Source organism: Podarcis raffonei, chromosome 3, assembly GCF_027172205.1.
Source record: "Podarcis raffonei isolate rPodRaf1 chromosome 3, rPodRaf1.pri, whole genome shotgun sequence".
Taxonomy (NCBI): domain Eukaryota; kingdom Metazoa; phylum Chordata; class Lepidosauria; order Squamata; family Lacertidae; genus Podarcis; species Podarcis raffonei.
In genome coordinates this window covers 27,567,333-27,592,386 of record NC_070604.1, presented here as the reverse complement: position 1 = coordinate 27,592,386, position 25,054 = coordinate 27,567,333, and the positions used below count along the sequence as shown (strand labels likewise).

General features: G+C 43.2%; 1 protein-coding gene across 1 annotated transcript in view; it reads right to left on the bottom strand.

Annotated features, from left to right (window-relative positions):
* LDAH (lipid droplet associated hydrolase) overlaps positions 1–25,054 on the bottom strand; it is a 100,880-nt gene that overhangs the window by 65,984 nt on the left and 9,842 nt on the right. The window contains exons 3-4 of the mRNA XM_053380874.1: positions 21,735–21,869; positions 3,104–3,273 (exon numbers count right to left, since the gene is read on the bottom strand). Coding sequence (XP_053236849.1) covers positions 3,104–3,273; positions 21,735–21,869 — 305 coding nt within the window. The remainder of the gene's footprint in view (positions 1–3,103; positions 3,274–21,734; positions 21,870–25,054) is intronic.

The window sequence follows — 25,054 nt, the reverse complement described above, 5'->3', positions numbered from 1 at the left end:
TTCCGTAAACGCCCACTGTCGGATTCTACAAGCGACTGACGGAGCCATGCTTAAGGAGCTCCGTTACAGACAGAGGTTTGTGGACTTAGCCAAACTCTGAGGGACTAGGAATTTCACGCACAAGCAGCTCATCATCCCATCACACCTAACTATGCAAAGGATTGTTTTCTTCCATATCACCCACCAAAAGGCAGTTTCGGCTTTCAGCAATGTTCTATAATTCCCCCAAATCATGCTTTTTCATAGCGCATTACTTCTGGGTTTCGCCGCTTGTGCATGCGCAGACGCTCAAAACGACACCAAGCGCATGCGCAGAAGCGCCGAACATGACCCGGGCACGCACATACGCACGGACACAGGTTACGTTTGCTTCTAGATGCGAATGGGGCTCCGAAACGGATCCCATTCGCATCTAGAGGTACCACTGTACTGCAATGATTAGAGAAACCTAGAGAGTGACTAAAATAATGTTACATTCTAGTTCAGAAAATTAAAATGCAGCAGCTTAAAAAAAACAAAACAAAAACAAACAAACCCACAGTGCATTTAAGACTAAACCAAAACTGGAATACTATAATAAAGGAATATAGTGAAAGCACTCACAAGCACACAAACAAATGATCCAGCTACTAAACTACACATATGAGCTTGAGCTCTACTGGGAATAAAATATTCCAGTAACAATAAGAAAAGAGACAGAAACACAAGTTTCTTATTATCACACTTCATATGTCATAAAACATAACAGCTAACTTATTTCTGGCAAGGGGACAGGACTTGCGTAACAATTTGGCTTACACAAATATTTTCTATTGTTGAGCACATCTTAAATGCGGCGTGTCGTAAGTTAACTTCAAGCAAACTGGGCTCTCTCAAAGTGTCCTAAACATACCTTATAGTTTCAACACACTAGCAAATCATTACTCTGCCAGCAGCATCCATGGAGCCAGGTAAAAGAGAGAGAAAAGACAACTCAACCATTCAAATATAATTGAAACCAGGTAGTACTATGTGAGCAAAATATCCTGGCCAAAGAAGCATTCTTATTTTCTAGTTTACTCCACTGCTTAATATTGAATGTAATTATTAACTTCCCCACCCCCTGAGGGTTACAAAAACAACTCTTTTGTGGAAATCTAAGCTTTCTAGTTGGACTGACCATCATGTATTATGTATAAAATATATGATATGGTCATGATACACTGTTTTGTAGATCTGGTCAGAGCTTGGATGGGTAAGCACTGGTAATGACATGTTCACTGCCCAGGGTTCCATGTAAGCTGCTTTGAGGGTTGCCTGTTTGTCTGTTTTACATTCAAATGGTGTTTACAGGTTATACTACTACTAATTATTATTTGTACCCTGCCCATAGGACTGGGTTGCACCAGCCACGCTGGGCGGCTCCCAAAGGAATATTAAAAACACGACAAAACATCAAACATTAAAAACTTCCCTAAACAGGGCTGCCTTCAAATGTTTTCTAAAAGTCAGATAGTTGTTTATTTCCTTGACATCTGACATCCACAGGGCGGGCGCCACTACCGAGAAGGCCCTCTGCCTGGTTCCTTGTAACCTCACTTCTCACAGTGAGGAAACCGCCAGAAGGCCGTCGGAGCTGGAATTCAGTGTCTGGGATGAAGGATGGGGGTGGAGACGCTCCTTCCAGTATACTGGGCTGAGGCCATTTAGGGCTTTAAAGGTCAGCACCTACACTGTGAATTGTGCTTGGAAACATACCGGGAGCCAATGAAGATACTTCAGGACTGATGTTATATGGTCCCAGCGGCCGCTCGCAGTCACCAGTCTAGATGCTGCATTCTTGATTAGTTGTAGTTTCCGGGTTACCTTAAAATGTAGTCCCACGAAGAGTGCATTGCAGTAGTTCAAGTGGGAGATAACTAGGGCATGTACCATTCTGGTGAGACATTGCTCAGGCAGCTAGAGTCTCAGCTGGCATACCAAATGGAGCTGGTAGACAGCTGCCCTGGACCCAGAATTAACCTGCACTTTCATGGGCAGTTGTGTGTCCAAAATAACCCCGAGGTGTCACCTCATTCAGGGCCAGGGAACCCCCCACCCCCCCGCCCACACCTGTCCCCAAGAAACAGCACTTTCATCTTGTTGGGATTCAACCTCAATCCGTTATGAAATAAGGAAAATAAGTTCTGAAATAAGTAAAATAAATAAATAATAAGGGTTTTTTTTAAAAAATGCAAGACAAATAAATAAAAAATAGGTCGGTCCTGTTTGCAAGCTCAGTTACCACAAAAGGGTTAATCCTAACCTTTGAGTGCAACCAGAAACTGTTCTTAACCTGAGGTACCACTTTAGCTAATGGGCCTTCTGGTGCTGCCGCGCCACCGCCGCGTGATTTCTGTTCTCATCCTGAGGTAAAGTTCTTAACCTGAGATAATACTTCCGGGTTAGCAGAGTCTGTAACCCAAAGTGTTTGTAACCCGAGGTGTTTGTAACCCAAGGTACCACTGTATTTAAATGGAATAAATAACAATAGTAATAATAATCATTTACAGATTGTGATGTCAACTTTTTCGCATTTATACCCTACGTAATCATTAGATCGGGATGTGGGTGGCTCTGTGGGTTAAACCACAGAGCCTAGGACTTGCCAATCAGAAGGTCGGCGGTTCTAATCCCCCTGATGGGGTGAGCTCCCATTGCTCAGTCCCTGCTCCTGCCAACCTAGAAGTTTGAAAGCACGTCAAAGTGCAAGTAGATAAATAGGTACCACTCTGGCGGGAAGGTAAACGGCGTTTCTGTGCGCTGCTCTGGTTCGCCAGAAGCGGCTTAGTCATGCTGGCCACATGACCTGGAAGCTGTACGCCGGTTCCCTCGGCCAATAAAGCGAGATGAGCGCCGCAACCCCAGGGGTCCCTTTACCTTTACCTTTAATCATTAGATCATCAGGCTTCTGCACTAAATATCAGCAAAAGCATTACCAAACCATCAAATAAACCAACAGGTTTCTCAGCCCATCTTGAGCAAACGAAAACAGTTGCTAGAAAATTACACAGTGTGTGGAGAAGGGTCAAGGGGAGGGGAGGGGATGGCAAGAGGTCAACATGTTCAGGCATCTCTGACATACCTCCACATCCTGTGCGCGCTTCATCATTTCAATGATCATGTGGGCACCGATGGAATGGCCAATGAGCACAAGCTTCACATCTTTTGGTACATTCTTTCGAATAAAGCTCAACTTGTGTTCTATTTGTCCACGAAGTCCAAAGCCATCATCTAGTTTATTAACATCCATCTCTGCAAAGAACCCCAAAACATATTTCATTTCCTTTGCTTTGAAGAGGTTTAATCTCATTCATTCTAGCTTCTTACAACCATTCTTTGAAAAGACCGCCAAAACATTTCGCAACTTATTTTAAGATGACATTAGCGGTGATGAGTGATCGATTAAGGAATGCAAGGACCAAGTTCTCTTGAGAAAGGCCAACTTTATGCCATGGGATTCCATGTACAACAAGGGTGCCCTCCATCAAGAGCGGACTACAACTGCCATCAGCGTCAGCTAGTGCGGTCAATGGTCAGGGATAAGGGTCGCCATAGTCCAAAACTTGTGGAAGGCACCATGTTGGCTACCTCTGACATACAACATTACCTAAACCGTATTTTTTGCTCTATAACACTCACTTTTTCCCTCCTAAAAAGTAAGGGGAAATGTTCGTGCGTCTTATGGAGTGAATGCAGGCTGCGCAGCTATCCCAGAAGCCAGAACAGCAAGAGGGATTGCTGCTTTCACTGCGCAGTGATCCCTCTTGCTGTTCTGGCTTCTGAGATTCAGAATTTTGTTTTCTTGTTTTCCTCCTCCAAAAACTAGGTGCGTCTGGTGGTCTGGTGCGTCTTATAGAGCGAAAAATATGGTACCTAAAATTATGGCAGCTCCATGCTGTGACTTCTCCCGTACATGGATTTACATTCCATGGAAGGGCATATATAGGGCTTTAAAAGCTGACTCACGAACTCTCTCCTTGTTCCCGAGGAAAACTCTCACCCCACTTTAGCAATGTTCACAAAGGAAATACCCAGTGTGTCATAATGGATGGAATTCCAGACTAATACACATCCTATACACATTTACCTGGAAGCAAACCCCCTTGAATTCCAATGGACTTACTTCTGAGCAAGAGTGGCCGGGGAAACCCAGCCAGATGGGTGGGGTAGAAATAAATTATTTACTATTATTATTATTATTATTATTATTATTATTATTATTATTATTCTACTATTAAGACCCAGGTTCAGATCTCCACTATGCTGTAAACCTCACAGAGTGTAATAAGGGCTAGCCACCAATTCTTATGGGGGGATTTGTGGTTGTGGGGTGGGGTGGGGGGCATGGAGGAAACTGTTGAATGGTCTCTTTAAATTTGAAGGTTCATCATTGTTCCACAAGATGTGAATTTCTTTAAAGGCCAGTGCAAATAACGTGACCTAGTTTTACAGCTGTGAAGCAGAATAGCAGGTGCTGTTAAATTGTGGCAATTAGGCTGTTGGGTATGTTATATAAAAGGGTGGCACTGTGGATTAAACCACAGAGCCTAGGACTTGCCAATCAGAAGGTTGGCGGTTCGAATCCCCATGACGGGGTGAGCTCCCGTTGCTTGGTCCCTGCTCCTGCCAACCTAGCAGTTCGAAAGCACATCAAAGTGCAAGTAGATAAATAGGTACCGCTCTGGCGGGAAGGTAAACGGCATTTCCATGAGCTGCTCTGGTTCGCCAGAAGTGGCTTAGTCATGCTGGCCACATGACCCGGAAGCTGTGCGCCGGCTCCCATGACCAATAAAGCGAGATGAGCGCCGCAACCCCAGAGTCGGTCACAACTGGACCTAATGGTCAGGCGTCCCTTTACCTTTACAGTATATAAAGAGCAGCATGTAGCTCTCTCAGTACCCTGGGGAATGGGTCATGCTGATTGATATATTGTAATTTAGTGTAAAAGGAGTTTTTGTTTTTGTTATTAAAACCTAGCAAAAGTTATTTTGTGTTTCTTGAATGTGTGGTCTCCCCAGCATGCTTTCTGCAGCGCAACAAATCTGCAAAATAGCCAACAGAAACTACATAACCTGCCCTGAGATGACTTGCTGCAACCAGCTGTACAGGTCTGCCTGTGATAAAATGTTTGGAACTTTAATACCATATTCAGCACATGAAGAAATATAATGGCAATGAGAGGAAGTCAATGATCATTATGATCATCCATCAGCACAAGCATTTCTGTTTGGCCCATGGAATGATCTCCCTTCTCTTTCCCCCCATTGGCTGTTCAGGGGATTCTCCTGGTCATCCATAGTTGATGGGGGGGGCACAAGAGGAGAAGGGAGAAGCCCTGTTGTGCTAGCACAACTATCTAACAGAATCGGGGCCCATGTTTGCTGTCATGAAGTCCCATCTCCTGCATCAAAGAAGCCACCCTCAACTATACCTCTGGATTTTTTAAAACAACAACAACAGTGGTATACAAAATATAACTGTTGGGTATAAAATATGTGCTTCAATGTTGTCTTCTAATGACTGATTTTCAGCTTCTTGTTTAAACCTTCAGCAAAGGAAGTGAGGTTCCTACAGAAAGAGCCTCTGAGCAGGCCAATTAACGCAGTTATTAAAGCTGTTCATTGTCACACTGCGGCTGTATTTATGTCTTGTTAAAGGAATACTGGCAAAGTGGATAAGGGCATGGAGAAAAAGAAGTATAAGAATGCACACACCCGCCGCAAAATGAGAAGCAACATTTTCATCTACAAGGCTTTAAACAGGTAATGGAAAATGATAAGGTTAGTTCTGGGCCTAAGGCTGAAACATTGTTTTCAAACTAATGTCTATTTTTTAGTCCAAGTTGCTTCATTTTTTAAAAAATGTATTCCATATCCTTGTCATGCACACGAATTCGCTGACCACCTAATTCCCAAACTTGGCCTTCCAGCTGTTTTTGGACTACGACTCCCATCATCCCTAGCTAGTAGGATCAGTGGTCAGGGGTGATGGGAACTGTAGTCCCAAAACAGCTGGAGACCCAAGTTTGGGAATCCCTGATCATTTATCCCATTCAAAGTATACGTGCAGTATGGAACATGATACATAAGATCCATTGAGTCACGGAAGATAACATGGCAAGTCTCATCCATCCTCTTTTGCTTGATCAACCCAGCAATATCATTTAGCTGAATGATACATGGTTCAGTCATACAATCAGATATTTAGGTAAAAAAGGAGTTTTAAGCTGCAGCCCTGTGCAATAATTTTTGCTAGCTATTTCCCCCAAATTGCAGTTGTGTATACTGCTTTTATGGAGATTCGCCTTTTACACATTCTGCATCACAGAATTCGGAGAAGCGTGAAATTCAAAGGAGAGCTGTCTTTTGGATTGTGTCTTGGTTCAGGAACTGCACCTTTGATGAGTTCATATTTAGATGCAAACTGTCCCTAGTCGGGAGGCAAGCAGATTCTGGACTTGGCATTCCGTCTGTTTTGGAATGGGCAGCACTCCCCTTGAAGAATCAGGCTGTATTTAACTAACCATTGTTTCAATTATTGAATGTTGATTAATGTCTATCTATCATCATGGGGCAGTTGGTTGAGGACGAGGGCAGAATTTTCAATCAACTTTTAAAAATCCCTACAGATATCTGCGGGCAAGGTATGAAAGCACTGTGTTTTAGATTAACCCTGAGACCTTATAAAAGCCTCCCCACCCTTGGGAAATGTTCCTGTGACTTCCAATATAAACACCCACTTCATTAGTGTTTATTGGGGTAATTACTTTTGGTAAAAGTATCCTCTACAAATAAACGAACATGTGCTCAGGATTCTCAAACAGGGTGCTAAGAGAATTGTTTACTGCTGAAGGCAGACCTTAAGTTTACCAACCTCTGTTATCGACAATAAACTTCAGTTTGCGATATTGGTGACAACTGTTCAGCACCAATAGCTAACTTATACAGGGAGATTCGAAATTGATAGTACTCCTTTGGATTTATATAGACAGCTTTCTTTGTGTGCTCAAAGGACTTGGATTAACTCAGCATTCCATACAATGATAGATAGTAGCTCATATTATTATATATTATCACTGTATTATAATTATTCGCCGAAGAATTGATGCTTTTGAATTATGGTGCTGGAGGAGACTCTTGAGAGTCCCATGGACTGCAAGAAGATCAAACCTATCCATTCTTAAGGAAATCAGCCCTGAGTGCTCACTGGAAGGACAGATCCTGAAGCTGAGGCTCCAATACTTTGGCCACCTCATGAGAAGAGAAGACTCCCTGGAAAAGACCCTGATGCTGGGAAAGATTGAGGGCACAAGGAGAAGGGGACGACAGAGGATGAGATGGTTGGATAGTGTTCTCGAAGCTACCAGCATGAGTTTGACCAAACTGCGGGAAGCAGTGGAAGACAGGAGTGCCTGGCGTGCTCTGGTCCATGGCGTCACGAAGAGTCAGACACGACTAAACAACAACCTTATAATTATTTCATTTATAGCTCTGCATGAGGCATGCAGAAACAAATTACATTGTGACTATCTAGGTTACCCAATTAGCTCATGGCTGAAATTTGAATAGAGGAGGTCTGGATCTCAGTGCATGCGCTACATACCAGCTCTGACAAATCAAATTATAAGGCTTGTGCAAGTACATAGGCAAACAAACCAAGAGCTAAGGCAACATTACAATGTGGCTGTTTACAATGGTTCCCTTGCGAAAGCAGCCTCAGGATGAGATGACCAGCACAGAATGAGCAGGAGAGGAACCTGTGATTTAACCCTGTTACCAGCATTCATCTCAAGTTTTCTCCATCAAATGCTCCATCTCACCCTTGGCATGCAACTGTGGGCAGGGGAGAAAGTGTTTCAAAGGAAAATGGGACTGCGAGGGAAAGTGTCAAGCACCCTCCCCCCTCCCTTTCAACTGCAAATCGCTGCTCCTCATAAAGTGCTCTGTGAAGGTGAAACAGCCATGAGCTCCAGCTACACAGCCATATTCTCACACTGGCTGAAACTCAAAGGCTCCTCGTCGGGCAAGTCAGCTCATTCCTATTTTTATTATGATTACAAGCAAGATGGTGGGGGTAGAAAGAGAAACAATTTTAAAATTGAGCTAATCATAAAGGTAAAGGGACCCCTGACCTTTAGGTCCAGTCGCGGACGACTCTGGGGTTGCGGCGCTCATCTCGCTTTACTGGCCGAGGGAGCCGGCGTACAGCTTCCGGGTCATGTGGCCAGCATGACTAAGCCGCTTCTGGCGAACCAGAGCAGTGCACGGAAATGGTGTTTACCTTCCCGCTGGAGCGGTACCTATTTATCTACTTGCACTTTGACGTGCTTTCGAACTGCTAGGTTGGCAGGAGCAGGGACCGAGCAACAGAAGTTCACCCAGTCGCGGGGATTCGAACCGCCGAACGTCTGATCGGGAAGCCCTAGGCTCTGTGGTTTAGACCACAGACTACATAAGCAGGAACAAATGCTGTGAGGTTAAATAGAAACAGCTCAGCTCAAGTGAGTGCAGGTTCCACCACAAACGGCTTCCAAAGAAGATTAGACACCTCTCTTGTAATGTTGACCAAACTATTCTTACTTATGTCCTTTCTGCCGGCCTTCTGCCATCAAAAATCTCATACATCTTTTTCAAAAGGCTCCAAGCCAATAATATAACAATAATATATTGTCCAGACAGGGCTTTTTTTTTCCAGCCAGAACTCAACTCACCAGAACCAGGAGTGCCACCTTGGTCCTGAAACCATGAGAGCCCAGGGTTGTGGGTGCCATGCGGTGTGCGTAGCCCTGGCGCCAAAGTTTGTGGGTGCCTGGCCCCTTCATAGGGAATTTTGTGGGTGCCTGGGCACCCAGGGCCCCAGGGATCCGGTACCTATGACCAGAACTCAGTTCTGGCAGCTCTCAGGTGGGCACTATTGCCATTATAAGGGAACCTCTTTTTCTATAAAAACAGCACTGTGTCCAGATCAGATTAACTCTTACTAGTTTAGCGATGTTACTCCCATAGAGGGTGTTTTCACCATTACAGCATGGGAAGACAAACAATATGCTAAGGAAAAGCCTTCCTGAGTAACCACATCAAGGCAATAAATCTGTTGCCCCAGATTTTTTATTTTTTAAAATATGTTAATCGTGCTTCCTTTATATCATTTATCTGCCCAGAAAGCAGATAAGCACAGGAATTCCTTACTAAGGACCTGGTCTAGCAATTTGGGAGCAGCCACCAGAGAATGAAATTAACAATAATTAAAAAACAAACCACACAGCTAAGATGCAATTATATGTCATTTCTCAATCTTAGTACCTCCACGTGAAAAGAATAATTCTCATTTGGTATCTCATTACATAGGTACCTTGCCAGAGGAGTTATTTAAACCAGCTGGATGAGAGAGAAAAAAGAAAATAAATTATCTCCTAGCTTCAGCTCCTGAATCTGACTTTGGTATTCAAGGTTCAGTAGGAATTCAGTTTATTTATTATCCTATGTAATTCCTTTAGGAACCATCCAGTGTTCTTGTTCTTTCTCTCTCTCCCTGCTCCCCCTCACACCCTGGCTAGACTAACATAAGCATGCCCCTGTTTTAGCAAAGAATTTGTATCTTGGGTATCCAACGATATTGTTTATTATTCAGATGTGTAATATATTTTTTCATGAGCAATTATCTCCAACATATATACCTATCTACACCCACACCCACAGTGTGTGTGTGTGGTCATTCTCACCCTGTCCCTAAGAAATCTTCTTGTTAGAATAGAGGAAATGCAATATGAAACAAGGCATAAAGTTGTATTCCAAGGTAACAGATAAATGCATAAATGTGAGGATGGAGTTTTACCAACTATTTCAACTCCACAACACCAGCTGAAATGGTCACAAATATCATGATACCCACAAATTACTTTAAGGGGGAACTTAAAGACTATTATTATTATTATTATTATTATTATTATTATTACTACTACTACTACTACTACTACTACTACTACTACTCCAGCTTTTCCCCTGACAGGGACTCAAGGTGGCTTATGGATAAAAACAGAAACAGCTGAAAACCTAGAAGAAAACAATAATTTAAAAACAATAAAGCACTGATACAATTAAAACTATACAGAGAAAGACTTTTAAAAACACACACATAATTACAATAAAAACAGCACGGCACTAGTCTTTTCATTAAAAGTTGCCCATTCCCACAAGTCTGTTGGAAAAACAAGGTCTTCACCTGACGGAAGAGGGACAACAAGGAGGGAGCCAGTCTAGTTTCTCTGCGGAGAGAATTCCATTATCTGAGAACAGCCACTGAGGAGACCTTGCAGCACCTCCTGCCATTGTCTGAAGCAAACGTGATCAACTTTGTGCTGCCATCTTGCTTTCTGATTCTTGCTTTTTACTACAAAAGCAAATGGATAGCACAAACAGGTAACCAGATTACGGCACTTAATTTTGAGAACCAAAGTTTATTAACTCAGGAATTAGCAAATTATATAGTCCAGGCTTGTCCAACTTCCAAGAGACCATGATCTACTCCCACTATAACAAAACTGGTGGTGATCTACCCACTGGGTTGACCAAAGTTGTTGTTTTTGGGGAGGGGTGGGAGGGGTCCTGCGATCTCCCGCAATCTGTCACAGGCACCCCACAATCTACCAGTAGATCGCAATCTACCTGCTGGCCGTCCGTGATATAGTCCATCTGAGTTGCTTTTTTAAAAAAGTGTCTGGGAAAATAACTGGTGTGTCCCCCTTACCCCAAATACTAGTGTTTTATTTTGTGGTTGTCCATTTTGCTCAAGTTCAAACTCAGAATCTGGGGACTATCCTGCAGTGTGGTGAACCAGTGTGGTGTAGTGGTTAAGAGCGGTGGAATCGTAACCTGGTGAACCGGGTTCGTGTCCCCGCTCCTCCACATGCAGCTGCTGGGTGACCTTGGGCTAGTCACACTTCTCTGAAGTCTCTCAGCCCCACTCACCTCACAGAGTGTTTGTTGTGGGGGAGGAAGGGAAAGGAGATTGTTAGCCGCTTTGAGACTCCTTAGGGTAGTGATAAAGCGGGATATCAAATCCAAACTCTTCTTCTAGTGATAGATAAAGAGACACAAGTGTGGATGTGATGGTGGAGGGAACACCAGGAGAATTGCTTTTGGGGGAGAGACAAGATGGCCTGTGTGTATGAAATGAAATATGACAAGAGATATGACAAGAGTAAACTGTTTAAAAAGACTAATCGCCATAAGAATCTGCAATGAAGACAATCAAGCAGATCTGTCTTTGGATTTATGCATGGATGGATTTGCAAGTAGGGCACCTTAGTCAAGAAAAAAAAATGCAATTCTGAATTAGGCATATTTCTAGAAACTGTAAGAATATCACTTCACATTCCTTAAGACGCAATGCACGTCTCCGAGATGTGAAAAGAAACACATTATAGATTTGCAGTAGTGGCTGATCTTTAAAAGGCTCCTTTAATATGCATAACTGCATGCTATGCATAATCCTTTTAAAATGTCTAAATGTGTAACAGCTTTGGAGAAGGTGCAAGCAAGACAAAGCTGAGAAAAGAAAATGGTTTGGAGAAGTGGTGGATCTCTTTGTCTGGGTAGCCCACAACATGCAAGTAAGTTAGCCACACATTTTCTGGAACAGAAGAATACTGGCGTGGTTGATCTTCCAAAAATGGTTCTCACAGTTACGCTCAGATATACTAATGCAGAAGCATATCATAGTACCAGTGCTGCTTCTTACAATCAACATCCTGAGAGCATATTCTGATTAAGGGATGCCTCTGAGTCTGCCATTTAGCACTTCTGATGGAAATACATTTAATCTGGCTTTGGTAAAAAGACGCCGATAAGTTGGTACAGGCAGGTCCATTATAATTTAGCTGCACAATCAGAACGAATTTCAGGAACCAAAAAAGCCGTCTTGAAAAATACGACTTTTGAGACATCAAAAATGGCAACCCGGCATTCCACTTTGGTGACTGTAACCCTGGTTTAAGGAGCCATTTGGTGCTCCTTAAATTATATATCTGAGTTTCTTACACTGCCTTAAGGGTTTGTTGTCCTAATGTGAACACACATATGTTACTTTAAAGTAGGAGTGCTGGGGGTGTTTAAAAAGGGGGGGCAATTTCTTTCCTATGGCTGCATCCTGTCCACAGCAAGTTTCCTTAAGCCCCATGGACTTCAGTGGGATTAAAGCAGTTTAACCATATTAAAACTGGAGCCTGTGCAAAGTCCTCAACCTATTTCCCCTCTTGGTGGCAAGCCTATGGTAAACACAATGCTAATGTATACATGCGATTTACAGACCTCAATGGCAGTTCTGCATGCCTGACACTGAAATAATTTTACCACGTCGATTACAATAAATAAATCTTAAACAGATGGACACGCAAACAAAAGCAGAAAAATATATGAAAAAATGCACAAATGAAGGCCTGTAGCATTTTGCAGGCTGTTTGCTTCCACACATTCTACTTGGGACAAAAATGTTTGCCCACTTCCTTAAAAATAGACATCTGGACATGAAGTCCAACAAGAAAGTGAAATAATGATGCGTTATGAGTATTTGCACTTTGAAGTGTCCCTTTAACCTTCCGAAGGGAGGGGCAAACTGCCCAGCAAACGCTGAAGCATCAAGATGGACAAAAACGACCGTGAGATAGTTCCTGAGACACACAAGGGAAAACAACCAGTTCCTCTACACACACATTGATGTGGGATACCTCAATGTTGATGAATATCTTACAAAATGCTCAAAGTGAATCATTGCTTCTTGCAGACGGTTCTATAAACAGGAAGCTCACCCTATGAACTGAAATAGCAGAAGTATTTTGCAGGGAAAATCTGGCCCCCCCCATATATTTGTGGCACACAGTATGTAAAAAAAAAGGTAGACCTTTTTTAAAAAAAAAAAGATACACTAATTGCTAAAGTATCAAGAATAGCACCGTCAGAATCTGAAAAAGAAACCTGACGAATGAGTGTGCTGCGGGTAAGGTTCAGCAGTTTATTTTAAGCTGCATGGGCAGAGATTGCCATATTGTGCTTATAATATAATAATATTATATTAATTTTGCCTGCCTTTAGTTTCGCCCAATTCTCCAATCTCTTAAGGTCATCCTGAATCTGATTTTATCTACTGAAGTATTAGCTACCCCTCCGAGTTTGGTGTCTTCTGCAAATTTAAGAAGCATCTTCTCAACCCCTTCATCCAAGTCATTTATACAGATGTTCAAGAACACCAGCCCCAGGACAGAACCCTGCAACACCCCACTTGCCACTTTTTTCCAGCATGCTGACAAACCACTCTTCAAGCTCAGTCAGTCAACCAGCTACAAATCCACCTAACAATAACATCATCCAGCCCACACTTTACCAGCTTCTCCTTAAGTATTATCATGGGGGACTTTGTTCAAAGCCTTACTGAAATCAAGATATGTTATATACACAGCATTCCCCTGATCTACCAAGTTCATATCAAAAAAAGAAAATGAGATAGGTCTGGAAAGACTTGTTTTTAAGAAACCCATGCTAGCTCTTCATAATCACAGCACCCTTTTCTAATTGTTCACAGACCAACTGTTAAATCATCTATCCTAGGGCCAGGGCTTTTTTTCAGCTGCAACTCATCGGAACAGAGTTCTGGCACCTCTCAGGTGGGCACCATTGCCATTATAAGAGAACAAGAGAGGTATTCATGGTGAGTTCTGGCACCTCATTTTCTAGAAAAATAGCACTGCCTAGGACCTTTATTAGTATTGAAGTCAAGCTGAAACAGTCGGTAGTTGCCTGGGTCCTTCCCCACCCCATAGCTGTCAACTGTCCCTTATTTGACAGGAAAGTCCCTTATCCTAGCGCCGTTTCGTGCTGCTGTCCCTTATTGATGATGTCCCTTAAATTTCCCGGGTTTCAAAGGAAGCAGCTCCTCTCCCTCCCTCCCTGCCGGCCAGGGAGGAGGGAGGCTCCAACTGTGTTGCTTGGCTGCGTTGCTCACCCAATAAGGAGTCTAAGAATGACTGGGGGGTGGAGCTTGCATGCCTTGTGCCGATCAAATCGGCCGCATTGCCTGGGGACTCGCCTTTGCTCAGCACTTCCCAGCGGAGAGGTCACGGTGGTTTTCCTTGCTGCATCCCCTTTGCCGGATTGCTGCGCTGTGGGAACCAGAGCTTGAGGCTTCGTTTGGCTGCTGGCTGGGCTTTCTGCCTTTGGCTTGGAGGGGCTCAGAAGTTGAACATACCTGTGCTTGGAAAATCCCTTATTTTGGCTGATGATCCCTTATTTTTGAGGCTGCTGGTCCCTTATTTTCAAATCTGTAAGTTGACAGCTATGCCCCACCCATCCAATTTCTGAAGATCAGACAACATTTGCCCACCTCTAGTCTGCAGGGACTTCACTTGTTCTCCAGGAATTCTCAAACACAGAGGCTCTGAGATGACGCCTGCAAGTTCCTTTAGCACCCTTGCTAAAGGAACCAGGAGACCTGACCAGGAGGACCAGGAGACCTGAATTCATTCAAAGTAGCTAGGTGTTCCCTCACCGCTTCTTCTCCGATCCTGGGCTATAACACTCTCTCTCTCTCTCTCTCTCTCTCTCTCTCTGCATCATTTATTCTATTATGACTAGGTTGTGCACTGCTTTCCTTTTGGGTGAAGACAGAGGCAATTCCGTCTTCTCTCTGTCACCCAAAAACATTTCTTTATCTTCTCCACAGAAGACCTACTTCTTCCTTCTTCCTCCTGTTTCGAACATAGCCAGCCCCTTTTTATTAACATTTTAAACTTTTCATTTGAACTTTAGCCTGTCTGACCTTCTCCCCGAAAGTGTTGATTACTTGTTTATAGTCTTCATTTATGATTTTCTCCTTCCATTTCCTCTGCATGCCCCTTTTAAATCCCAGCTCATTTGAAAGCTCCTTATACAGCCACACGGGTTTATTTAGATGCCTCCCACTTTTCTTCCTTAGTGGAATTGTTTGTGACTGTGCCTTCAATATTTCACCTTTAGGAAACTTCCGTTCATGATGACCTCCCTTCTTTTTAAGTATTTTTAATCAGTAGTTCCTTAAGCTTTTTGAAATCCGTTTTCTCTAAATTCACCTGACTACACTCAGCTTTCCCTTTCCTCTGTGACACTTTAACAAAAAACACCCCATAATACACTGGTTGTAATGGACAAAACTACAGGCTATAAAAAAGAACTTGGTGTTTATAAGATTATAAAAAAGAAGCTGTTCAGAGGTAGTATCTGCACATTGAGTCAAGCAAACTAAACCTTAGGAAAACTTATGAGTCAAAGTGTCAATATTGGGCACCGAAAAGGAAAAAACAACATTTAAAGATTTTGCTAATGTTTACTCAGCATGTATGGATTGTTTGTTTTTAAGCAGGATAACAGAATGTTGGCAAGTTCCTTTCTCCCCTGCCATCCTAAATAATGTAATACAAGCACACGTGTACACACACAGAACTTTAGTGATGTGTATAAAAATACAACTAATATATCCTGTAGCTCCATAACTAGCATTCTATGCGCAATAACACATGTTGCCGGTGAAGCTTGAAGATGCATTTGGGACAGAAACTGGTAACTGGCTGGAACGTGTTAGTGGCAAAAAATTATTATTATTTAATCAATCAATCAATCAACTTCAGAGTTTGAGGCTAAGTAAATACACACGCACTGCTTAAATTATTCCAAAGGGAATAATTAAAGAACTGGTTAAGGAAAGGGTGCCGAGAAGCTTTAAACCAACAGCCACTTAAAAAAATCACATTCTGCCGCTGAATTTCCAGCAAATTACTATCCTAATTATTTGAAAAAAATGTTGAACAAAGAGGTTCCATTGCATCTTTAGATACATTTGAACACACCTTCGTTAGCTACAGCAGCGAAATTACACTTTGTAGGTTGGTTGTTCTCAATACAACAGGATACAATTATTCCTAAATTTCTTTTGTCCCCCTTCCCCAAAGCCCTTTACTGGTGGTCAAGTTCTGTGGTGTGCTGTGAACTGGAAGATTGTTCAGTTACACATGAGATCTCTTCTAACAGTCAGGCCACCAGCCACGGAGGCTGCTTATCAGTTTTCCTCAGCCCTTTTATGCGCTCAGTAGATGTTATAATCAAGTTTCTAGAGCCCAATAATGGAAAGCATTAGGAGGAATTGGAACATTTAGCAATACATGCAGTCTGTGTGATGCAAATAATCTCCCATGAGTTACTAAAATATTGTATGCAAGAAAGCCACCATTAAAAACTGATCTCCGGCAGATTGTTCTTCTTTGGCAATCACTTGTAGCCGAGTAAGATTGTCTTCCATGAACATGGTCTTAACAGTGTGTCCATAGCTGACTGTGGAGGCCAATTCTGGATCCACACGTCCTTCCACAGTGGGAACATAGGTTTCCGGGCGGGAGATGATCAACTTGAGGGTTTGCCAAGCGTGCCTTCCTCTTAGCACATTTCTCCCTTTCGTCCTGAGTTCGAGCGTCTTCAGAGCCCATGACACTTTCTCTAATTGGAGCGCTTGCAGGCCAGAGTTTCCCAGTTGTTGGTGTTTATACTACATAACCTATGGTACGCAACCAACAAGAAAACTGAAAAACTACAACACAACCTAGAAACTAGTTCTAATAGTTATTTTTCCCTTCTGCTGCTGCAACATAACAACAACAGCATTAATATTATCCTGCCCATTTGGTTGGGTTGCCCCAGCCATGGCTCTCCAGGTTGCCAAATGCCTTGCTCCAAGGAAAAGGACCCCAGAAGACATGTGGTCATTCTGGAATTGGCAATGGGTGAGGTTGACTCCCATGACTGCCTGCTCTGCTGCCACTTTGCCAAAGTTGATGAACTACTCAGGCAGCATGGAGGACAGCCCTTCAGTCAACCACTGCCTATTTTGCCAGAGTGTTATTGACTGCCATTTCCCCCTTTGCAGGTATTATGTGGGTGGGCAGAGGAAGGAAGCTTATAGAAAATGCTTGTGCGCACCCATTCTTGTGCTTTTAAAGTCACAAGTCGAGCAAAGAGTGGAAATATATAAGGCTACACTCAAGTTCTCCTTCTCTGAGAGCACCTCAAAGCTTTTGTCCCTGAACAATCCACCAGTTCTACCACCAAAAAAGGAAAGGTCATTTTAAGGCAATTATTTCCACACTGAGGTATTTTTCGAGGACTGACACAACTGATAAACACACACAAACCCACCTAAAAGTGAAAGTCACATGAAAATTTTGCTTGAGGTCAATGTATCATGCTTTTCTACACTGTGTGGGGTCATGGGCTTACCGGCAAACATTAATTCTCAAGATCTGCTAATAGTTTGAAGCCTAGGGGGTGTCTCTGCCCCCCACCGCCTCCCAGTGCCAAAGTGCTAATGTTTGCCTTAGAGCCTGACATTTGACCACAATGATTAGCAGCAATTTGACTAAAATATCATGAGGTATTGGGTTTCACTTGTCAGCTTTGAAGCCACAGGAGGAAGAGTTCAGGTGCAAAAAGCCAAGCGGTAAAGAAAAAAAAGCTAATGTCAAATATTAGCGCTTCACTTCAGAAACTGGATCTCATAAGTGGTTTGAACAAGACACTAGTTCTGAGAGTTTCACAGATTCTAGCAACAACAGTAAGTTAATACCTGTATTAGGACCAACTGTCTAAGTAGTGAGCAAATTCAGTCAGTCTCATGTTTAGATATTATTCTGAACATCTGAAGTCAGCTCTGCATGGGGAAGTTTTTAATGTTTGATGTCTTATTGTGTTTAAATTTGTTGGAAGCCACCCTTAGTGGCTGGGGTAACCAAGTCAGACAGGTGGCATATAAATAAATTACTACTACTACTACTACTACTACAGTACATTTGAGGGTTTTTTCTAATGTTTTCCCCACCACTGCAGCTTTGCACTACCTTTGACAGAAAACTGTCTAGGAAACAGCAAGGATATATTCAAATATATTGTTTAAAAGCAATTTGATCAATATAGTGGTACCTCGGGTGAAGAACTTAATTCGTTCCAGAGGTCCGTTCTTAACCTGAAACTGTTCTTAACTTGAAGCACCACTTTAGCTAATGGGGCCTCCCGCTGCTGCCGCCGTTGCACAATTTCTGTTCTCATCCTGAAGCAAAGTTCTTAACCCAAGGTACTATTTCTGGGTTAGCAGAGTCTGTAACCTGAAGTGTATGTAACCTGAAGCGTATGTAAGCCGAGGTACCACTGTACTTCACTTTCTCGTAGAAGGTATCTACCAATTCAAACATTCAAGTTATACAGTGTAGGCATTCATGTATGCTTTCAGACTGTAAGCTAGACTTCAGCAGGCAAGGACATTTCCAACCCAGAGTCGGAAATGTTGAAACTTTAGTAACTCGACAATATTGTTCTTTGAATGTTCTGTCTTCTCTGAATGTGCCGTGTATAAGACACCCCCATGTATAAGACGACCCCTATTCTTCCGAACCCAAAATTAAGAAATCGGGCTAGAACCCGAACCCATGCCAAAGCCCGAACCTGAACCCAGGGCCACCCACGCCAGAGCCCAAACCCAAGCCCAGACCGCCCGAACCTGAACCCCTGTGCATTCACTAACTGTGTACAGTGGTACCTATGGTTAAGTACTTAATTCATTCCGGAGGTCCGTTCCTAACCTGAAACTGTTCTTAACCTGAAGCGCCACTTTAGCTAATGGGGCCTGCTGCTGCTGCCGTGCCTCCGCCGCACGATTTCTGTTCTCATCCTGAAGCAAAGTTCTTAACCCGAGGTACTATTTCTGGGTTAGTGGAGTCTGTAACCTGAAGCATATGTAACCTGACGTGTCTGTAACCTGAGGTACCACTGTATAAGACAACCCCCCATTTTAAACTATTTTTTTTTAGCAAAAAAATCTGTCTTACACACAGAAAAATACTATATACTGGCTGTAGATGATCATTGCATGTGTGTATCAATCGTAGCTGATCACTGTATTTATAAAAATCCCTCTCACGTTAAAAAAAAACCCCACCTCCTTTCATATTTTATGTTTTGCCTTCTACTGCCAAATGTCTGGCTTGGCTGACCTGTGCCAGTAATTTGAGTTTATCTGTGCTGTATGAAGTTTGACATGATGCTTTACTTTGCTGCTGCTCTTTTAGTTGTGGCATGCAGCCGCTTGGATTACACAAGCTGACATGCATTGATTATACATGTCTAACATGCAAGCCTTGGGGCTTGAATTAGACTTTCAAGTTCACTGCAGCCAAGAGCCTACTACTTTCTCATGGGTCAGCGGCAAACACAAGCTGATTGAGCCCACAGCTAGGAAACTCTGTAGATAGCCATGCGAAAATGGATTTGCATGGTTATACCCATTTTGAAAATCTACAGAACACACACAGATCTAGGAAGGAAAGAGAATTCTCCTACAAGCTGGCGCAGTTACTGTTTGTGGGTTCTCATAATCTTGTTGCTATTTACATTTCTGTCATTCCTTCAAGACGCAAAAAGGTATCTGCACTTCCAAATAAGTATTCCCCCCGCCCCAAGATGGTATACAGTGGTACCTCGGGTTAAGTACTTAATTCGTTCTGGAGGTCCATTCTTAACCTGAAACTGTTCTTAACCTGAAGCACCACTTTAGCCAATAGGGCCTCCCGCTGCCACCGCACCGCCAGAGCACGATTTCTGTTCTCATCCTGAAGCAAAGTTCTTAACCCGAGGTACTATTTCTGGGTTAGCGGAGTCTGTAACCTGAAGCGTATGTAACCTGAAGCGTATGTACCACTGTACCTCCTTTCCCTAGTTATTTCATGCACAACTGTGCATCTCCTTTTACATGAATCATTGGCAGCCGTCTGTCTCGAGAGACAATGGAGTGTTCCCTTGGAGGGTGAAGCCTCTTGCCTTTCCTGATGTGGTCCAAAGGAAAGCAGAGCAATATGCTTGGCTGCAGAAGTTGCCAGAAGGATGTACAAGGCACTATCCAACTGTCTTAGGGGCTCCACTCTGGATTTGTGAAGGATTTATTTTCTTCTCCCAAAGATATCCCGAGAGGCAGTGGAGGTTTAGTATCAGTTTCCCTTCTCCTGGATGGGCTACTTTTCCAGGTTAGCGAGCCCCACCTGCTCCTCGCCTTCATCTATCTACAGATTGCACAGAAACCGCCTTCTTGACTATTGGTCTATTCTGCTCAATCCACCAGAGCCTGTCTTCTCATGCAGGGGAAGTCCCAAACTCACTGAGGTTTGAGACCCATCAGCTCGCCTGGTTTAGCCAGCCAGTCAAAGCTGTTTCCCGGGGTGTGTCTGCTGTCACATACTAGGTAAAGGTAAAGGGACCCCTGACCATTAAGTCCAGTCGCAGATGACTCTGGGGTTGCAGCGCTCATCTCGCTTTATTGGCTGAGGTAGCTGGCGTACAGCTTCCGGGTCATGTGGCCAGCATGACTAAGCCACTTCTGGTAAACCAGAGCAGCGCACAGAAACGCCGTTTACCTTCCTGCCAGAGCGGTACCTATTTATCTACTTGCACTTTAACGTGCTTTCGAACTGCTAGGAGCAGGAACCGAGCAACGGGAGCTCACCCCGTCAAGGGGATTCGAACCGCCGACCTTCTGATCAGCAAGTCCTAGGCTCTGTGGTTTAACCCACAGTGCCACCTGCGTCCCTTTCGTCACATACTACCAGCTTCTAGAAGCCACAAGTGAGAGCTGAGTGCAGGGTGGGGACCAAAGCTGGAGAAACTACTCCAGAAGGAACATAACCAGAGATACTCCTCCTCCCGTAACACCTCATAGACCCTTTCAATATGAATAATGTCATCTTTACACCAGAAGGACATGGAAAAAAGGGGAACAATGCAGTCATCAACAACCTACTAAATATATAATAAAAACCTGCTACAGTCAAACCTCGGTTCTCAAACCTAATCCGTTCCGGAAGCCCGTTCGGCTTCCGAGATGTTCGACAACTGACGCATGGCTTCCGATTGGTTGCAAGAGCCTCCTGCACTCAAGGGGAAGCCGTGTTGGATGTTCGGCTTCCGAAAATAGTTTGAAAACTGGAACATTTACTCCCGGGTTTTCAGCATTCGGGAACCGAAACGTTCCAAAGCAGAGGCGTTCGAGAGCCAAGGTTTGACTATGGACAACTCAACACTTCCCCCCCAACACTGATTTTCTATTTTTTAAAAAATCACATCCCAGAGTTCTCCAAGGGGAGCCAACTGCATAGTATTTTAATGTTGCTTATAAGATATTTATTCTCATTTCAATACCTTCTTACCTTGGAATATATTGTCTACGTTCTTATAGTCTCTAAGGAGGATAGTCTTGGGCGTATAAATAGGAACTGTGATAAGATTTACAGCACAGTGGTACCTCGAGTTAAGTACTTAATTTGTTCCAGAGGTCCATTCTTAACCTGAAACTGTTCTTAACCTGAAGCACCACTTTAGCTAATGGGGCCTCCTGCTGCCGCCGCGCCGCCGGAGCACAATTTCTGTTCTCATCCTGAAGCAAAGTTCTTAACCCGAGGTACTATTTCTGGGTTAGCGGAGTCTGTAACCTGAAGTGTATGTAACCCGAGGTACCACTGTATGCTTCAACTCTCACAGAGCACAGTAAAAAAAAATAAAAGATAGCTATCGTTTTGCACACACAAAGCGGTCATGGATGTCAATGGAGCAAGTACTAGCATTGCAAGAAGGCAGCATGTTAGCAAGTCAATTCCACAGTACCTTCTATCATTTTCATGCCTTTGGGGAGTTTGCAGTGTCCAGCTTGCCCTACGACCCAGACCGGATACTGTTGATTCAGGCAAGAGTACAATTTTTTCAAGAATGCCCGGTAGTAGCCTGGTAAACCTGGATTACCTGGAGGAAAAGCAGAGAGGAAGGTCTATTAAAACTAAAGGTCATAAACTGAAACGCAGTGACCGAAAGACTGCAAAAGCCACATCATTGCTAATGAACCATTTGGACTTGAAGCGAACTCATGCATCGTCACCACATGCTGACCCCTTTGTACTTAATACAGTGATACCTCGGTTTAAGAACATTCCGGTTTAAGAACGATTTGGATTACAAACTCCGCAAAACCAGAAATAGTGTCCCGGTTTGAGAAATTTACCTCAGTCTAAGAACGGAATCTGAATGGTGGAAAGGCACGGGCGGCGGGAGGCCTCATTAGGGAAAGCGCACCTCAGTTTAAGAACGGATTTGGTTTAAGAACGGACTTCCGGAACGGATTAAGTTCGTAAACCGAGGTACCACTGTACAGTGGTACCTCGGGTTAAGAACTTAATTCGTTCCGGAGGTCTGTTCTTAACCTGAAGCACCACTTTAGCCTCTCGCTGCCGCTGCGCTGCCACTGCACAATTTCTGTTCTTATCCTGAAGCAAAGTTCTTAACCCGAGGTACTATTTCTGGGTTAGCGGAGTCTGTGACCTGAAGCGTATGTAACCTGAAGCGTATGTAACCCGAGGTACCACTGTACTTGAATTCAACTATTGAAGCAAGAAACACCTCAATTGTATGCTACCATTCACAGAGGGTAAGATTTTTCACTTTAAAGTTAAGTGACCCAATATAGATCATAGAGATTGTGATGTTACATCATCAGTCAGATTTAGATAATAGAATTGTGGAGCTGGAAGGAACCCTGAGGACCATCTAATCCAACCCCCTGCAAAGCAGGAATGTACAGCTGTCCCATATAGCAGGCACGTCCAACTTCCAAGAGACTGCGATCTACTCCCACTAAAAATAAACCAGCAGTGATCTACCCATTGGATCGGCCAGAGCTTTTTGTGGGGAGGATGAGTCAAAGTTGTTGGGCATCCCTGGCATACAATCCTGCAATCTTGGTATCATCAGCACTGTGCTCTAACCAACTGAGCCTGTTTTTAACCATTTGTCTACGTGATGAGTCTACTAAAAGCATTTATGCTGAAGAATATGCCTCCTAGATGAGAAAAAAATGAAGTAATTACTCAAAAACAATATATCCAACTAATAAAATTATGAGCTTAACTACAGGGACATGTAACACTAAAATCTCCCTCCCCCTTTTTAAAAAAAGAATGGCTTCCATTCATTTTTTCTGGTATAGAAGCATGTGATATTTTGGTTCATTTAGACAAGTTCAACTAGCTTTAATTAGCCTTTTCTTTAAACACAAACACACACACACACACACACGTGTTTCCAAAGACCTCTATTTAGCCAAACATACTTGGATTGACTAAAGATCTTGCAAGTTGTTCTACCGATATGCAACAAAACCTGTGGATTCATGTAATATTGAGGCAATTTCTCTTCCAGTGACAGGGAAAATCAAAGTGTCCAAGAGTGAAACACACTTTTTAAAAAATGTATCAAAAGTGCATCATTGCTGCCCCTGCAAACTGGTGTGTTCTCCTAAAAAAATAATAATTCATGCATCTTCTGAAGATTATTATTATTTCAATCATATTTCTAGCACCAGAGAAAATATAAAGGTTTACATTGCCAAAGCTTTCCACATCATTTCACTCTTTACCATTAATTCTATAGGGCAGTATATTGAATATTCTCTCAGTTCCACCATCAGTTAAACAGTGAAAGGAAGAAGTGTTTGCATAATCCTTGTTAAGTAGTGTTTAGATAATCCTGCTAAGCTTTGTGTTCAATTATGCATGCAATTTATGGCACCTGAGAGGTTTTTTTTTAAGGGTGTGTGTGGGTGAAATTCTGTTGTCCTGGGGTAAATAGTTTACTTCTTGCTTCGGAAAACGTGTTTCTAGTGTGACTAATTCTGTATAAACATCACTTTGATATTGGGTTGGGGGTGGAATAGTCAACTGGTGGCAATATCGGCTTTTTCAACTTGAATAAATCTTCATAAAGTTGTTGAAATTCAAATGAAATTTCTTGTCCAGTTCTGCTCAAATTTTCTTTTAGAAAGGAAAACAGCTAAGACCATATAAAAACAGGCACAATTGGACAGCAACTGCTTAGTCAAATATATGTATTTTTGTGTGTGTTTGTGTACACACACACACACACACACACACACACAGTGTTCCCATCTGTAGTGCCACTGTTTAGCCATCCCTGCTGTGGAATCATAAATTGGTAAAGTTGGAAGGGACCATGAAGGTCATCAAGTCCAACCCTGGGCAATGCAGGAATCTTTTGCCCAAGTTGGGACTCAAACTCACAACCCTGATGTTAGAGGTATCGGTTGGTTGCTCGAGAACAATCAGGCAATATGATAAAAACCTTTAGAATGCAGAGCGCCTCTGTTCCATGTCTTGCTCATTCACTGGCAGAATCCGTGAGTGGGCGGTCCTTAAACCTTCCCCAGCAGAGTAGTTTCTTGACGCCCAGTCTGCGCCTCCCCTCTCTGCGCGGAAGCCCACTGCGCAAGGCAGGCTTGGGTAACGGGGGACCTCCCTCCTCCCCGCTTTGCTCAGGCAAGGTGTCCTGGCACCGCCTTGCCTCCTCCAACCCCTGCATCTCCTCTCCACTAGAGGCGTGGCTTCCTTCCTCCGCTGAGGAAGTGCTGCTTCCCAAGATCTTTGGGGGCTCTCTGTAATCCATCCGGCTTTTCTCCTTTCGCCCCTGAGCCGATGGCAGTTCCCTGACACCCGAGATTAAGGGTCTCAGGCTCTACTGACTGAGCTATTCCTTAGAATTGCTACTGACCCTGAAAACCACTCCAAACAGACAATGCCAGCCGAGACCAAAAATAATGCTGTCAGAAAACTGAACGAGCCCATAATATATTGCTTATTGAATTACCAGACTGTTTATTGAGGTTGGACCAACGTTTTCCAGCGTTTCTGCCATGTATCTACAGCCAATATGTGAGCAAACCATCTTCAGAATTTGGCAGTGTGATACGCAAGCTAATCCCAAGCAAAGAAACTTCATTCTACAGTAGTTTGATCATCTGCGTAGGGATTTTTTTTGGAAAGGGATCAAAGTAATGCAATCTTATTTGTCCTGTTCTGCAGGACTAAAATCTAAGTCCGCAGTTAAGAGCGCTGTGTGCAGAAGAAACTCTCAAATGTTTT